Raw genomic sequence first — 17,497 nt, 5'->3', positions numbered from 1 at the left:
TCACCGTGCAATTAATACACCCCTCTACAAAGCCCCACTGCTGCATCCTCCTCCCAAAACCAGGGCGGAAGGATTCCCGCTCACCGAAAGCCCTGTTGTGAACGCAGGCTGTGGCGTTTGCACAGTCAGGACTGACGAGCCCATTCTCCCCACCTCTGCCCCTGTGCTGCCCTCAGCAGCGAGGGAAAACGGGAGGGAGGGCTCTTTCTGCTCCCGTGAAAGACCAATGAGCGCTGTCAGCGCCCTTACATAATTGGGCTGGACCCTCCTGCACGCAGGGAGCATCGCGTTTCATGGCACCGAGGCCATCCATCTCCACCGCCGAGATTCCCGGGGCGGGGACACTGAACCCCTGCTTGAAAAAAAATCACTCCTATGTGTTACAGCTTCCAAAACCAGGAAAAATGGGGGGGGAGGGGGGGGGGAGGGTAAGGGGGAATAAAGGCCCGGTTTTTTCTCCCAGGTGCGAAGAGGGTTAGTCATTCCAGCGGTGTGGCAGCGAGGGAGTAAGTGCAGCCCTCCAAGGGAAAACTCCCAGCAAATAGCCATAAATAACTTGAGGCGGGGGGAGTCGGAGGCTGGATTATGGGATGGAGGTTTAATAACTCCCTGCTCTGCCTGCAATAAAAGCCGATCACAAAGCAAATCTCAGCCGTATGCACAGGGAAGCTGTGGAAAGAGTGGCCAGGACAGACAGGAGCTGCCGACACCACCCAGGCAGACCCAAAGCCCCGCTGAGGCTCCCACGGGAGACTGGTGCCAGCCCTTCCCAGGGGATGGCAGAGGGCAGGAACAATTTCAGGCAAGCAGTTGTGTGGGCAAGGAGCAGAAAACACTCCTTTATTTAGCTGCCACCTTTAGATGCCCGAGGAAGGGCATCTTCCCAGAGTGCCACTATGGGAGTCCTCCAAGAGCTCAATCACTTTTTTTTCCTCTTTTTCTTAAAAAAAAAAAAAAACCAAACCAGAGACAGAATCTGTGAGCAATTTTTTAAAAATAGGATTTCATAATCTGAACCACATTCACATAGGAAAGACAGAGTTTGTACTTGGGGAAAAGAAGTTTCTGAAAATCCAGCCACTGCAGCAGTTATAAATAATTATAATGAAACAGGCAGCACGAAAGGCTTAAACCTACTGGCCATCCCTTAAACACATGCCTCATTCCCCGGACACTGACAACAGTCAGTGGTATCCAAGAAGAGAGAACTCCCACAATTTCAGAAATCATTAGCACCTATTTTACTGACACAGCCTTCATACCAAAACCCTTCACCATGAAAACATTCTTCTGCAGAGCTAATCATACTCCTTTCAACATAAGGAAGATTCATCAGGAGGCAAAGCATGTTAAAACAAGTAGTTTAGACATTTTGAAATTGTTCGCGCTTACTTGAGATTTATCAGATTGGTTCCTAAAAAACCTCCATCGGGGCGGGTCACCAACACAGGGCTCTTCTTGATACTAGTTATTACATTTTATACTCCATTCCATCACGTTTTTTTCAAGGTTAAACAACATCTGAATGTCACTCCTGGACTGCAAGATCTTTTTCTTCACTCAGGTAAGACAACAAAAACATACTGTTCCCCTAACAGACAGAAACCAGGCAACACCTAGAGGCTCCCTTTGCTGGAGCCAGCTACTGCAGGTACAAACCTGTTGGAAACAAAAGACAGTTTTACAAAGCTCTCCTGCACACAAGCCAGTGGCACAGATGCCAGGGACGCTCCATGACTCTTATCCCTCAAGATGGGAGTCAGCTCTTCAGAGAAATTGGGGCCTCAGTTCAGTTTGGGCCAAGTCCCCTGTCTGAGCAAGGATACTGAGCTCCTACTGCTGTCCCCAGAATGTCACAAACATTCAGGGAACAGATGTTTGCAAAAACAGCTGGATAATTTAAGCTGCTTGGACCATATGTGTATTTATGCAGTACAGGGCATCACACATGGCCAGCTTGCTGCTGCACACTAGGGTGACATGGAAGTGCCATTATGAGTGGTTTCACTGGAAAATGCTCCCTTGCAGGGGCCACAGGGTTTGTGCAATGAACAACCCCTTCCTTCAATGCTACATATCCACCCTGCCTACTCCTCCTGCTTGCCACGACTCATCTTGAGAAACATTCCAAAAATGACAAATTTGAAAAAAATCACACTGAAACTTAAGGGAGTACATACAAATCCAACAGAACCAGTACAGAAGCACTAGTTCCTAGATGCAGGGTATCCCCAGGGCCTGAAACCACCAGTCCCATTCATGGACCTCGCCAGGCTTCTCACTGTAGAAAGGCAGCTGCAGAGCATTAGTGCTACACAGAGATGGGAATCAAAAACAAGAGAAAAGAAGGTCACAAGAGAAGAAGAATGTTCAGCCTTGGCTCATCAGTACTTTTCACACCCCTCCTGTGACCCACAGCAGCATCCTGAAGGTGACCTGCCACCTGTGCCACCAAACACTGAGCCGACAGCCGTGATGGACCAGCAAGGCAGAGGAGCAACCACGGCATTCAGGAGCCCCACGGGGCAGCATGGAGAGCAGGGACAACGCCTTGGTTGGCAGCCCTCAGCCACAGCACGTACCAGCAGAAAGTGCTGCTCTTCCGGAAGCGGGGAGGAGAGGGAGGGACCTGAAATGAAGCCATGCAGACATGTATCCTAGGAGCAGCACACTGATGGAGCACAAACCTCACAAGCAGCACACTGAGATGGAGCAAGAGCACTTTTGCCCCACGGGGAACCAGGGAGTGGAGCCCACCAGCTCCCCGCAGCTGCAGGCAGCAGAGCCTCTGGCTGCCACAGACACCCTCCCCTACAGGACAGCCAAAAGTGAGGAGGACGGAGTCAATATCCGTTCCAAAAGGATACAAACAGGAAAAGATGTCTTACATCCTCTAAAAACAGTAGCCTGCTTTCTTGACTTGTCAAATGGGTATTATTTTTTTCTTTACTTTTCCAGACAAAACCAGATTGATCCATAAGAACGCTTTACAGCTCCCTGGCCAAACGGTTTCCCGTGCTGTCAGACAATAGCAGCCCCACAGTGCCAAACCAGCCTGCAATAAATAACCTCCAGAACACCGCAGAGTTTCCCTGTGCCTGCATGCTCCTCCTGTGCCTTCCCCACAGCCTTTCTGCCGCTCCTTGGCCACCACACACACTTGTGCTTATCTTGGCTTTCTAAATATAACACACACAGCAAGGCAGAGAAGGCCTTACCCAGGCATGCACGCCTGGCACCAGCAGCAGCACTCACAGATCCTCCAGGAAAAGGAACATAGTGGGTCTGGGGAGCAGGGAGAGCCACGTACGTGTGGCCAGGAGGTGCAGAACGCTGCAGGCTGAGCGCAGCCTCCGGCTCCTCGCGAGAGCCGCTGGGCGGAAAAGCAAAAGACCTGAAGCACGGAAGGAGATGCGGAAACCATGGGGAACCGGCTCAGGTTTTCTCCGAGGGAAGAGTGGGCATGGGTGAGCGTGTGTCCAGTAGGGCAGGATGGGTCACCCACACACTGGAGCTGAGGTCTCCCCAGGAACAGTCAGAAGCCCAAAGGAATGAGGTGCTCTCCTCCTGCTGGGGAGATTCTCAAGTCCCAAGAGCACTACAAATCAGTACTACTAATGCTGTCATTGAGGCTTTCCCAAAATATTTTAGGGATGCCTTCAGCCACACGCCCAGGTGGGTCACACGGCACCGCCGGAGGTGGCAGAGGGGAAGCCTCTGCTTCCTGACGTCAGCCCAGCTCATTGACATTTGCAATTATTTTCCCAATTTGTGTCCCCACATCCTAGCCCCAGGCTCCCCGCTCCCTACAGCTCTGCAGTATGCTCAGCCAGGACCTAACTGCCATGTTTTTATTTATCCTGTGCTCCGCACCCTTTTCCTTGTGGCAGTGCTCGATCCCAGGGCTGCACCAACCACACAGCAGGAACCACCTAATGCTGAAGGAAAAGAAGCCTATGGAAATGCTTCTTTTTAAGCACAACTGACAACCATTTCCTGTAAATTGCGATCCTGCAGCGGCACATAATTCAAAAACTACCTGCTCCTCGCCTGCTGAAGTAGCAATGCTCACAGGTACCCTTGGACAGAAGGGGAAATCCCCTCTCCAGAGATGCTGGTGCCTACGAAAACCAGGAAAAGCCAGCACCTCCACCCCTCACTGCCAACCCCCCCCCAGGTCCTGCCTGACCGGCCGCTGTGCATCCATCACCCACACCCCACTCCCAGCTCCACCGGCGATGCTCTGGAGCGCTTAAACCCGGGGTTATCTCTCCTTTCTCCCGCAGCTGGGTGGCTCTGGGGACAAAGCAACAAAACCAACGTACGGATAAAAAAAAAAAAATTTAAAATATTTTTTTAAACAATTCAAAAAATAAATAAAGAGTGTGGGCGGGCGGCGGCCCTCGGCCGGGGGATGTCCATCTAACCTTTTTGACCTGGTCCTCCTTCAGCTCCGTGAAGTAGTAGGCCAGGAGCTGGGCGGCGATCATCCTGCCGGCTGCAGCGGCGGCTCCGCGCACGCAGCGATGCGGGGCCCGGGGATGGCCGCGCCGAGCCGAGCCGAGCCGAGCGCCGCCCCTTCCTCCTCCTCCTCCTCCTCCGGGCTGGCCGCGGCCCCGCCCGGCGGGACGTGCCGGCTGCGCGGCGCGGAGCGGAGCGGAGCACCTCGGCACTCTTCCCGGCCCGGAGGAGCAGGAGGGCAGTGCCCTGCCGTACCCCAGAGGCGCTCTGCAGCAGCCATGGAGACGGGCTGATGAAGGTTCCCTGGGGAAAAAAAAAAGAAAAGGAAAAAAACAAAAAACCTTCTTGGTGGCCAAGGCCAATGGCATCCTGGCCTGTGCCAGGAATAGTGTGGGCAGCAGGACCAGGGAAGTGATTCTTCCCCGGTATGCAGCACTGGTGAGGCTGCACCTCGAGTGCAATGTCCAGTTCTGGGACCCTGAATTCAAGAAAGGTCACTGAGGTGCTGGAGCATGTCCAGAGAAGGACAAAGGAGCTGAGGAAGGGTCTGAAGCCCAAATCTGATGATGAGCAGCTGGGGGAGTTGCGGTGTTAAGTCTGGAGAAAAGGAGGCTCTGGGATACCTTCTCACTCTACAACTCCCTGACAGGAGGGTGTGGCCACGTGGGGGTCAGGCGACGGGACGAGAGGACATAGCTTTAAACTGTGCCAGCGGAGGTTTAGATTGGACTTTAGGAGGAATTTCTTCATGGAAAGGGTGGTCAGACATTGGAATGGGCTGCCCAGGGAGGTGGTGAGTCACCTTCCCTGGAGGCATCTAAGGAAAGACTGGACCTGACACTTCATACCATGGTTTGGTTGACATGGTAGTGTTAGGCCTAGGTGGTCTCAGGCACACAGTGTGATTCTTGCAGCAATCCTGAGCAGAGCCAGGAATCAGACTCAATGATCCTTGTGGGTCCCTTCCAACTAAGGATATCCTATGATTCTGTGATAATACACTGACAGAGAGGGCCTCTCCTCCCCACGTGTGCTGCTCACAATTTTGCCATGTTGGAGCACATGTCAGCAGCCCATGGGGCTCCTGGCTGCACCCTGTCCATCCACAGGGACAGGAACACACACCCATGCAGAGTGGTGATGCTGGAGGCGTGATTTGCATACAGATTGTCTACCACAGTCTAAGTGATTAAAAATCTGTTTCTTGAGTTTCCGGCTTCCTTTTCAGTGCTGCTTTAATTAAATGGTTTCACTGGCCAAAATCAAGAGCTGCTTTGGCAGACACGTCCTCCTTCAGACTGCCCTAGTCACTGCAGGCGGGGTGGGCAGGATTTCCTTCTCAGGCTCCAAGCTCAGAGAGATTTTCATCAAGTGTTTCACTGCTCTGCACGTGTCACTCCTGCTCATTTTCTTGGCAAACTAAGGAGCAAACCCTCCCGTGGTCCCCGGTGTAGCCAGGCTGCCTCTCTGCAGAACAGCGGCAGCGCCCTGCCACCAGCACAGCTGGAGCTCACGGGTGGCACAGGGACATGGCGCTGAGCTGAATCATCCCAGTGTCCAGCAGCGTCACCCAATCCCTTACACAGACTGACCAAACTCTCCCTCAGATATAATTCACTGCTCAGTCACGCTCCTCCTCTTCTGCTCGTCAGAAACTATCTTTAATTCCCAGCCAGGCTTGCTCCTGTTTTCAATCCATCTGCCATCTGCTAAGCCTTGTCTTTCATCTGAAATCACTCTCCTCACTCTCGGGTGTTCGCTTTCTATAAATACACTGAAAGTAACCCTACACATTCTCAGCTTTTGCTTCACTAGGTAAGACAGTCTTAGCTCTTTTTGGTCTGAATGCTGCCTGATCTTGCTCAATTCCCACAGGTTTTATGTTAGTGGAGCTGCCTCTGCGTGAGGTTTACAAGTGCTACTATCTTCCCCCTCCAGCTCAGACACCCTAAACACCACCTACATATACAACACTCCCCTCAGTTACCTTGCTGCAGGAATGCTTATTCATTTAAAACACTTGGACACAAGCTCAAGTTGTTTTCAACTAATCTTTTGACCAAATGAAAGGAATTCAAAGCATCCCCTCTGGCTCTCAAGGAAGGAATTTGAATCAGACAACTAAAATATTCACAAGTGGTCTTCTCTTTAACATGACACCTGTTGTAAAAACAGGCAAGAGGAGGACATTTGTTTTCTTTGTCTGCCAAAATTGTGACTTGGAAGTGAATTGAGAAAGTCATAGATCACAAAAGTGGCCTTTGGCTCCCCGATCATTTGTATTATAACATATTTCCAAACTCAGAAACAACAGTCTCAGGTTTCCTTTAAGAAGCAAAAAGGAAGTTCAAAACATCACTAGACAAGCCCTCTTGGTTCTGTGCAATGAAAATAAAACCTGCACACATCACAACCCCCCAGATAAATTAAACAATTAAGTATACACTGAAGCAGGAGGGGGTTCATGTGACAAAGTCTAAAGCAATTAGGGGATGGTAAAACAAGTATTGCAAATAATTGGGTTTGTCTTCAGTTGTTGAGCATGGCATTCAGGAACAATGAACTTGACAGAGTGAAAGCCACTAGAGAAAATGTAACAGTCCATCCAAGGCAAAACAGCTGCAATATTTAAATGTGTGGTATTTTTAAACTGCTCCGTACAAGGATAAGAGCACATGACCAGCTTTGATGCTGTAACCAACACTGGGGTGAATGAGCTTTCCTCCTGCCAGAAAGCTGGAAGGAAATGTCCCTATGGACACCCCAACCCTTGGCAAGCCCTCCTTGCACTGCCAGGCCAGCAGTGAGGCACAGGTGTTATTTTTGGGGGGCCTGGGAGGAGCTGTGCACGGGCTGCCAGGCAGGAGCAACCAGCTCTTCACCTCTGCCTCCCTGAGTCTCGTGCTGCCATAGCATTGAGCCCTGGGTTTTCCCTTCCGCTTTACTGGAAGGGATCAGCTCAGCAGCCAATTAATTACCAGCACCTCACATACTCTGCCAAGCATCCAGCAGGCTGCTTTGAAAGCCAGTGTCCTTTAAGACAAATTACTGGAGGCTGAACGTGGCACCTGATGACTTGCAGCTATTTTGATTGCGCTCTAATCTTATTGGTCATGTTTAACGCTACCCAAGTGTTTCAGCTGACTGAAGTAATTCTGTGAATCAGCTCTCCTGGATGTGGGTAAGATTTTTCCCCCCTTTGCCTATTTCTTCATTAAGCATACACTACATTCCAATTGAACTATACGAGGAGATTTTTTTGTTTAAATCTTATCACATAGTTTTGATGTACATAGCTGATAGATGCTTCCTACTTTTGTAAGAAAAAAATAAAGTTGTAGTTGTGTTTGCTGGGGTGTTTTTTAGGTGTCTGGAAAATGCTTGATCCCCTTTTCTCCCAAATTGCATTTTCCTTTCACAGTTCTCAAAGCAAAGTGAAAGAAAGCAGCATCTCTCTAATAAACAGTAAGTTCCCAGTTCATGACAGCAGCTCTGAGTAACGAAGGAAAGCTCCCATTCCAGGGTAGGAAACCAAGTGCTTGCACAGAAGAAATCACCATTCCTTTGTGCTGAACTTAGTGCAGAAGCTGCTAAGAAAATCTAAAAGCAGCAGATACATCAGTTTGATGAGCAATTCAGTCGAACCCACATTATGCAATTTCACCTTGCCAGGAGGCACGGCGAGCAGGCACTACCATACAGTCAGTCAGGATGCTCTCTCTCATGTTTTGTCCATGAAGAAACCAAGTTAGCTAGGAATGCCTTGAGGGGAGCTCATTCCATGCACAGGAAAGGCCACTCCATGTGCGGACAGAGCAGCGCACACTTAGAAAGTGGTTTTAATGCTCCTGGTGCAGCATTGCAGGAGTATGTTTCGAAAAGATGTTTTGGGCACAAAGACTAACAAGGGGTTCTGGCCTGGGTTTGGCCCATTCTTCTGCAGATGCTCCAGGGGAAGGGTGAGCTACTTTTTAATGAAGTCCCTTTGGAAAGGTTTTAGAACTACTCACCGCGCTGAGCATTTGAGGGCTGAAGACACTACACAGGGCTGTGGGTTTCGAGAATTAAATCCCTCCAAAGACAAGGCAGTATTTCTGTAAGGTGTGTACTAAGCAATTAAGGATCACAAACAGCCATGTCTAGACTCTAGATTGCGGCCGTGACGAGAGCACAGTGGAGGAGGAAGCATATCCAGCAAAGGAGGGGTATTGTCTACTGGTTCACATGGGAACAGACACTCCTGGGGCAGATGGAAATGCTCTGTGCCTCAACTCCCCATACCTGTGCCTCAGTCAGCTGTGTTGGCCTTTATTTCTTTAAACCAGGTACTGTTCTTCAGCATCAGAGGGATGCAAAGAACATAACCCCCACAAAACCAAGAAAACCAGAAAGCAGATAAACACAAGCCCCAAACTCATGGCTTACAATTAAGCCCCATTATTTGGAAGGCCTGGATGATGATTTCTTTCTCAGCCTCTTAGTGATTGCAAGGTTCATCAAGCTGGGGACAAACCCAACTATTCCATCTTTAGTTAACTGCTACTTCCAAAAGCTATGGGCTGCATGAGCAATCCTGCAAAGGACTTCCCACGTCTGCACGTATGTGGGGAAAAGAGGAAATTGCTCCCTGGAGTAACACCACCACAAAACTTGACCTCTAGCTCCTGTGTTGCACAGCAGAGCTATTCTATGCTGCTTTCCAACCCACTGAGGTTTTCCAACACAGGTCCAGCCTGCTGGCATCCCTTGGAACTGTGCATGCAAGTCCACTCACTTTGCTATTCCCTTACACACCAAAAGTGAAACACAAGTGCAATCCATCCAAACTCATCTCTTTTTTTTTCCCCTCCTGTCCCAGATATTCACCACTGCACCTTCTCTCTCTCCAGTGTCAGAAATACAACTGATTTTACATCTCTGCAAAGGAAAGCAATAACTATTCCAGTTTTCTGACTCGGCTTGGACCCTGCACTAGTTAAACATTTTTTCCATTGAGGTGAGAACTGCTGCATCAAGCAAGTATTTTTTATAGTGCATTGGTAGTAAGTCATTATTGCAGCTCATATGCCTATAAAGCAGACCATACACACACACATTTATATGCACACAGAAGCATATCAACAAACTCAGCTTGTAAGGCAATGCAAGGGCATTGGTGTTAGGGGGATGAACCCAATGTCAATGAACTGCCTTTCCTGACCAAAAGGTGAAACGTTTGCTTCATTTCATAAAACACTTCTTGACTCCAGCAAACTGAAATGAGCACAAGTGCAGATTTCTTACATCTACTAAATGTCCAGTGCTAGTAAACAATGTTAAAAGGAATGATGCTGAAGAAAGGGCAAAATACAGAGTGCAAACAGGTTTGAAATTTCAAAAGGGGATAAGTTTGAAGTATTTTCAGTTGTTCAATTCAAATCTATTATCTTCAGAAGAGGCAGTTCAATACCAATTAAAGGATGGCTGCATAACCAGCAACTCAAATAAGCAATAAGGCAGTTACAAAGATTTAAACAAAGAAAGAAAATATAACCTAATTCATTGTACTATATGGAGACAGCTTTCCTAAATCTGCTTTCAGCTCCTCACAGATCATTGAGCTCATTTGTCAAAGTTTAGCTCTAACATACCCACTATGTGGGAAGACTTGCAAAAACAAAGCCAGTCCTTCAGCCCTGCAAAAAGCAGTTAACCTCGGCAGACAGCTGGTTGCTGTGCACTGCTGTGCACTATCCCAAGAGGGCTTGAATGGCAGAGTCCAAACCAGTGTCCTTTAACGACAGTGCACCTTTGCTATGTGAGCAGTAAATCCATAACCAAGAGCCTGTACTTCCAGCGTAGGGAACACAAACTGCCCCTCTTTTTTGGCTTTCCACTAACACCAAGCAAGGTGACACCTCTCAACCCAGGCTAAGAGGCCAGTTTTCGTGAAGGATACACATTTCTCCTTGATCCAGCAATTGATGCTAGCAAAAATCAGTTTGTATCACAAGTCCCAGACTGACAGATGTGCCAGCCTTAATTGCCAAGACTTCAGGTTTGTGCTCCTTTTCCAGCAAGACCCAGTGTAAGAGACTCTCCTCCAAGGCCAGTTAATATTCTCACAACATGGGGCTCTCCCCAGTAAGTCAAGGACCTCCACCCTTTAGCCCAGAAGGGGTGTAAAGCAGGTACTTACTTGACACAATGGGGAGCAGCAGGAGCCAGGTACATCCACAGCATTTGGCTCCTTCCGTGTGGCCATAGCAGGAGCACCATTTGCTATGTCACATGGTCATCACAGGGGACTGTCAACAAGAAAAGAGGCAGGATTGTAGGTTTTCACATCTCCCTCCACAGCCTGGAGATGTCTGTGAAAGCCATACACCCCCACAGACAGGTGCTCTCTTAAAGACCAGTGGCTGGGATACAGCAGACGCACACTCACTGTTAGCATCACCCTAAGGGAGACAAGAAACTGGGGACATTTGGGCTATGGACCACAGAAGAATGGTGGAAATGGAGAACGTGTTGGCTAAGGACTGGGCCTCACATAGCCCCAAGATACAATGGTTCCCTGAGATTCCTGCTGCACACAGAGAAGGAGGACTTAGCAAGCAAATGTGCAATAAAACACCTGAGTTCTGTTAACAGTTTGTTATTCTAATTAAAAGAACCCACAAAGCCTTGAAAAAAACAAAATATTCACATTAAAAATCAGTACAAGAAGACTGTCACAGATGGGCTTGCAGCTAAGAATCATTCAGGAGCAACCACAGACTTTGAGTTGCTTTGTGATAAACTTGTGATACTTTTTTTTTTGTTGTTTTGCTAAGGTCCAAAGCTGTCTCAACAGAGGCTGGAGGCAGATACAAACAGCACCTCTGAGCAAAATTTTGTCTTCTTCAACCTTACAGGCTGCTGTCACAAAACATTTTAGAGTGGAATCAGAAACCCAGTGGAGTCAGTCCCAGCCAGGTCCTTGGGCATCTATGTGGCCTATTTGGGGTTTTCCTCTCTCCCCACACCATTTCTTCCCTCAAGCCACTCTGGCTCTCTCAGGTTTTTTGGGGTGGCAGTGGGACTGAAGGCTCTCTGTGAGGAAAAGTGGGAACTGCCCCAAGCTGGACTCTCCTGCTGCTGGAGTTCCATGGGAAGACTGCAGTGGCACAGGTATCCATACTGGTGGATACTGGTGCACACTAGTAACACTTCTGCAGTGGGAAAGGTGTTGCATTAATTTTGTCTTTGTTTCTTGCCATCCAAATCCATTTTAATTAATATTCCCCAAGTGGAGTCAGTTTTGCCTGTGGTGAAAATTGGTGACCCTTCTCCCACCCTTATATCCAGCCAAGAGATTCTTCCTCCTATTTTGTCCCCCATCTTGCTCAGGAAGAGACCGCAGACAGGCTGGGTGGGTGTCAGGCAGCCAGATCCAGTCAACCTGCCACACCAGGTCAAATACAAATCCAGAAGAGATTCTGAACCCCTATCTTTGTTCTCAGATTTTCAGACACAAAAAGAAAAGTAGAGATGGAATAAACCATTTTCAATAAATAAAACCTCATGTATGTGTCAGAAAGCAAGTTCTTGTTTTAATTGAATAGGTTTCTCCATCCCTCTGACCCATTCCTGGTAGGAAACCTTAGAGTAGGGCTTCACAATATAGCTACAAAGGATGGGTGATAGAGACTTTTTTTTTAGTATCAAAAATTAAGCTTTTCTTGTCATCTCAGTGCTTTAAATGGGAAACCCACCTCTACTGACTTCCTGGTCAACAGCTCTGCCCCCACATTTCAGCTGCCGTCCCAGTACTTGCTACAGCAAGAGATAACCCCATCCTGCTTGTCCTTCCCTTCCTTTCTTGAAGATGATACAATTTTTAGGAAAGCAGAAGTTGCCTCACAGGAGCGCCTGTATCTTAGTCCACTACTACTCATCCCTGCTGGCTCTTTTGACAGCTGCCGAGTTCACCAGTCCCGTCTGGGACCTGACCCAGCATCGCCAGACCCATGGGTGACCCTGTCTTCCAGTAGGATATTTCTACTCTGACATTTGACATCGATACAAACAAATGTTTTAATCACAAGTTTTTTCTATAACCTTGTTTTGGACAGATAACAGCAACAACACCCTGGGGCTATCAGTCAACATTTAGACCCAGAATATACCCTCAGCCGTTTTATCTCCTGCCCTCAGCATCAGATGCTGCAGATTCAGGTTGCCAGCACGAAACTGCCGGGATACAGGTGTGGCACAGGTGAGGAGCTCTCATGCTTTACAGGACCAGCCTGGTCAGCCCCTTCCCTCCCCTCACAGCAGTGTCATTGCACGTGGTTTAACAGATGCTCCCCTGGCTGGTGGGATGAGCACCCTCCTTGCAGAGATTTTTCAGCACCCCAAGGGGACTTTTCCTCACTCTGCAGCACTGCATATTTGGAACAGCAGCATTTGACTTGGGCTCTTAAACTTTGACCAGAGCTGGGACAGTAAATCCAAACGACTTCCAACTGCACAAGAGGAATTTGCTTTAAAAAAAACCCAAATTTTTCACATACCCTTGGCTTTATCTGGAGAGCAGTCTGGACAGTAAGACACAACCACCAGCACAAACAGGATCCCAAATATATTTGAAAAGCAAAAGAGCCTTTCTGCAGTCGAATGATGATGATGCTTCATTTGGATCTGCTTTCCAAACACTTCCACAGCACCCCCTTCCAATCACAACATGCCACTTTGAAATGCCAGTACCACTTAGCTCCTGAGCCTATTAGACCATGAAGCAATAAACCCAGAGAAACAAAAGTAACCCAAATACCTACTTTAGCAGCCAGTTGAGTAGACAGGTGTTATCCCGAGGGTTCCATGGCAAAAGCATCCTCAGAAATGCCATACCTTGACCTTTGCACAATGGATGGCATGAAGCTGGTCTCCAAAAGCCATAGTGTCTTCCCAAAAGGTGCTAATATTAACTATAGCCCTTTGTTTCTTTGCACTCAAGGTTTCTCCCTGTCAGCTTTCTGGCATTTGTCAGCGTGGTGCATGCTTTACTGGGCAGATATTGAGCTGCAAATTCCTTCATACTTCTCTATCCACAGCATTCTGCAGCTAAAGCTCTAGCCGGCCAGCAGATGAAAATGCCACTTACTGCTTATTCCTGCTGCAGTTTGTTGAATTAAAACCTCTTTGTTTGCAAGCTGTAAACAAATTCTTCTTATCTTTCAATAAAAAATGTCAATTATGCTCTCTAACAATGTAACTTCATTGTGATGAAAGAAGGCATTGCTATTGCTCTAATCGTGATAACATATCAGCTGCTTTTAGAGTCAATTCCTTTTTGTGCAAAATTTAATGACCAGGCAATTATTCAAATTTCAGACTAACAGACTGGGCTTTAGACCTACAGCTCTGAAAACCCTTTAGACCTTGCTCTGAAAACACACAGGCTCTAGAGCAGAGTTTCTGAGTTCAGAACAAAAAACACCTTTACAATTCCTTCAGCACAGCCAGACTTGGGCCCACGTTAAACACAGCTACTTCATTGGAGAGCCAGGGAAAGAAAGCCAAATTCTCTGCACGCTATCACAGGCACTTCCCAGGCCCTTGGCTTTCATTTGGCTTCACTGGGAGCTGTGGTTATGTCCAGTTTCCTCGACTCTCTCTGGCTTCAGTGCATTTCCTGCAGAATCGCTGGCCACAGCAGCTGTGCCCTTCAGGCATTTCAACTTTTTTTTTTCCCTCATGCCAGTATTTATCCCATTTGCTTCCAGAATCAGCTGCTGCTCCCAAATCAGCGTCCATAACTTTCCCCTTTGAAGTATTCAGGACGTGCCTGCTGGGAAAGCACCTTCCTTATTTCCCTCCTCAGACCCTCACAGACTTTCCCTCCATGCCCTTCTGCCACCCATTTTCTCCTCCTGCTGAGAGCTCCCCTCTTCGACCAAGTTGTCCATCACTGCTGGCCTGCTCCATTAACCGTTTACATCCCAATCCTAGTCATGCTTTATTTATGCTTTCGTGCAGCCACAGCCAGAGGTGGCTGCTGCCCCAGGATCTCAGCTCACCCCCACAGCTGAGCACTGAAGGGAATGCCTGGGCTAAGCTCAGCCCCACGGGTCTCATCCCCTCCACATCTCCCTGCTCTCCAACTCTTGTGACAACACAGAACAGCTTTTTTTTAGCTCCCAATAGGGGACAAAGCCTGACACGATGAGGACAGTCCTCCACAATGGCCTGGCGGGCAGCAGTCCCAGTCCCACAGCTACACAGATGGCCCAGCATCCCCAGCCAAGCCAGCCCTATAAGAAGGGGGGCTTTCCAGGTGCACAGAAGCCTTTGGCAAGCTGAACATCCAAGCAGCAAATTGAGAACAACAGAAACAGCCCGCGGAAAAGCAATTTGAATCAGTAACACCGGTGGGTCTGAGAACAGAACCCTGTTCTGAAATGCTTGAGGCTGGGAGCTACATCTCACCTCCAAGTCCAAACAAAATGGATGCCAGTAAAGTAACAACCCCACTGCCTCCCCCCCTTCTATCCTGCCCACAAAACAGTAAACACATTAACCGCTTAACTCAGTTAACTCCCTTGAATAGTCCTTGTAATTAACAGCTCTTAACACCTTGCATTGCTGTCATCCCTTTGCTCCACTATTCAGACTTAAACTTGTTCTGATATGCAATAACGAATTTATGGGGAAGCTTTGATTGTCGATGTGCCATACTCTTCACACATCTCTCCCCTCTTCTACAAACAGCCTTTCTCCTTTCCAGCAAAAGAAGAAAATAAAACACAGTGGCAGTGAAACAGACTCAGTCTCCCCTCATCTCTTTCGTTTTGTTTTTTTTTTTTAATATAGCTTTGGTTTGGTTTTTGTCTGGTTTTAACTTAGAATTTTCTAGATAAAAATAAGAATTTGGGTTGTTTTGGGAGGGTTGGGTTGTTTTGAGTTTGGGGTATTTTTTATTAAGCAGTCAGGAAAGATCAAGACTGGAAGGACCTTCTTCCACTCCTCCCAGCAAGCTCCTGCTTGCCAAGATTCCCCCCCAACCTTTGGTTCTTCAACTCCTGCACAGGAAACCTCCCACCTGGAGCCCTTTGTCAACTTTCCTGCAGCCAATTCCTTCTGCCGGGGGAAGGGCGTTCTGGAGGAACCCATGTTTACCAGGTTTCTTACCAAATCTGTTGTTTCTTCACAGAACACAGCTTTTACTGACTCTAGAGGTCTAGAGGCTGTGGGAGGCCCCCGGACACAGAGTGCTGATGAAGTGTAATGGTGAGTAGGAAAGGGGCTGGCATCTGGAGGGTGTTAAAAAAGCACATAACAAGATCAAAATTATTTTGGCATTCCCCTCTCAGACAGACATGACCCATCACATTTATAGCACATTCAGTGTGCACATGCAAGGTGATAGTATCAATGAGAGAAAGGAAAACATTACTTAAAGTTTTGGCGGTTTTATATCTTGCTTTCCTCATTAGCTTTACAGAGTGGATTCAGTGCTGGGACAAAGAAGATATCTACCTTATTCCCCTTCCTCCTCTCACCTCAACAGGCCACCTGTGTACAGGAATAGGTCCCTTATATTATTATTTTATATCTATATATGTATTTATCACTTGACAAGCTACTGACTTGACAAGTCTGAGAAATGCTTTGGATAAGCCCCTGATGACAGTTCAAGGCAGTGGTGGTCCTTTCTAGAGAAACTGTAAGTTTACCTAGAACAGGACAAAATTCAGTCTCCTGCTCTCCCTGCCTCGCTCCCCCTCCATCTAATTCCTATGGTGACCTCAAACCAAAGCCAGCTCATTTCACCAAACACAAAGAAACAAATCAAGAAAGATCGAAGAAACAATACTTTCATTTTGGTATTACCTACATTTTGGCCTCAAACTCCTTTACACTAATCTGCTAATCCTGTATAATATTGACTTCTCAAGAAGGGAGATCCTGCTAATCAGGATTTCTGAAGGATTTCCACATGATCCTATATTTAATTTTGAACGTTGTCAGAGTGACAAAGGGAATATGTCACCACCAAGTTGCTACTGCATTTTCTCTGGGTTACAAGTCAAGGGCCAGCGCTGTCCAAACCTACAGCTACTAAAATGTGTCTCTAGCAGGCAAAACAACATATTTAGGATTATTTTTCCCCCATGGATGAAAGGGTAACTGCAACCATCTACTGGGAATTTCTGAAAGGCACAAACCTTATTTCCTCCACCCAGTAATACTTCTATCACACCTGTGATTTAAAGATCTTTCAACTTTCCAAATCATATGTGTGACCTAGATGTTAAAAAAATGTTCATGTCTTCAAGAAGCATCAAAAAAATTGATAAATTCAAGCCCTAAATGTATTAACTGCAGGGAAAGCAGGCAGAAATGAAGCATCACAAAGCTACCCAAGAAGCAGTAGAAAAGTAAAAGTAGGAAAATAAAAATCTAATATGTGAAACTGGAACAATCCCATTTTATTTTATATTGCCTAACAATGTCATGTGATGAACTGCAGCACATGCTGTGTTACATTTAATAGAAGGCCTCTACTTTTATTGTGATCTAGGGCTTTAAACTGAATCACCAAATATGATGGTAGAGATGGCAGAGAAATGTTTTGCTTCAGCAGTTTAATATCTATACAAGGGAGAATGCAAGTTTGCACCAGTCATTGAGTTTCCACATGTCGACATAATCAGGAACTTGATGCTGCATCATTATCCAGATGGAGAATGTTCTGGTTTAGAGAAAGGCGAAGCATCATGTGGTTATGGGATGCCTGCGAAACCACAAGTGAAGTTTGTATCCCTGGTAAAACCCCAGAGGGGCCAATCCTGCCCTTCTCCAGGGCTGCCCAGCAAACCTCTGCTCACTCCCTTTCAGACAGCAGCCGCCCTCCCAGCGCAGCAGATGTGTATCGGAGCCGTGTGGGAGCTGCCGGGCTCCAGAGCAAGGCAGCTGCCTGCAGGAAAAGCAAGAGCAGTGTGTCCTGAGCCTCAGGGACCTCAGCAAGAGCCACTGAGCACTTTGTGAGCAGTTTCAGGTCCATGTGATC

At 47.5% G+C, this 17,497-nt stretch overlaps 1 protein-coding gene across 1 annotated transcript in view; it reads right to left on the bottom strand.

Moving 5' to 3' along the window:
* Window positions 1-4,595, bottom strand: part of HK1 (hexokinase 1) — a 35,918-nt gene extending 31,323 nt beyond the window's left edge. The window contains exon 1 of the mRNA XM_039553815.1: window positions 4,428-4,595. Coding sequence (XP_039409749.1) covers window positions 4,428-4,490 — 63 coding nt within the window. The 5' untranslated portion in view covers window positions 4,491-4,595. The remainder of the gene's footprint in view (window positions 1-4,427) is intronic.
* Between the last annotated feature and the right edge of the window lie 12,902 nt (window positions 4,596-17,497).

Source organism: Corvus cornix, chromosome 6, assembly GCF_000738735.6.
Source record: "Corvus cornix cornix isolate S_Up_H32 chromosome 6, ASM73873v5, whole genome shotgun sequence".
Taxonomy (NCBI): Eukaryota; Metazoa; Chordata; class Aves; order Passeriformes; family Corvidae; genus Corvus; species Corvus cornix.
The sequence above is the reverse complement of the archived record's forward strand: the minus strand, read 5'-3'. Positions and strand labels throughout refer to the sequence as shown.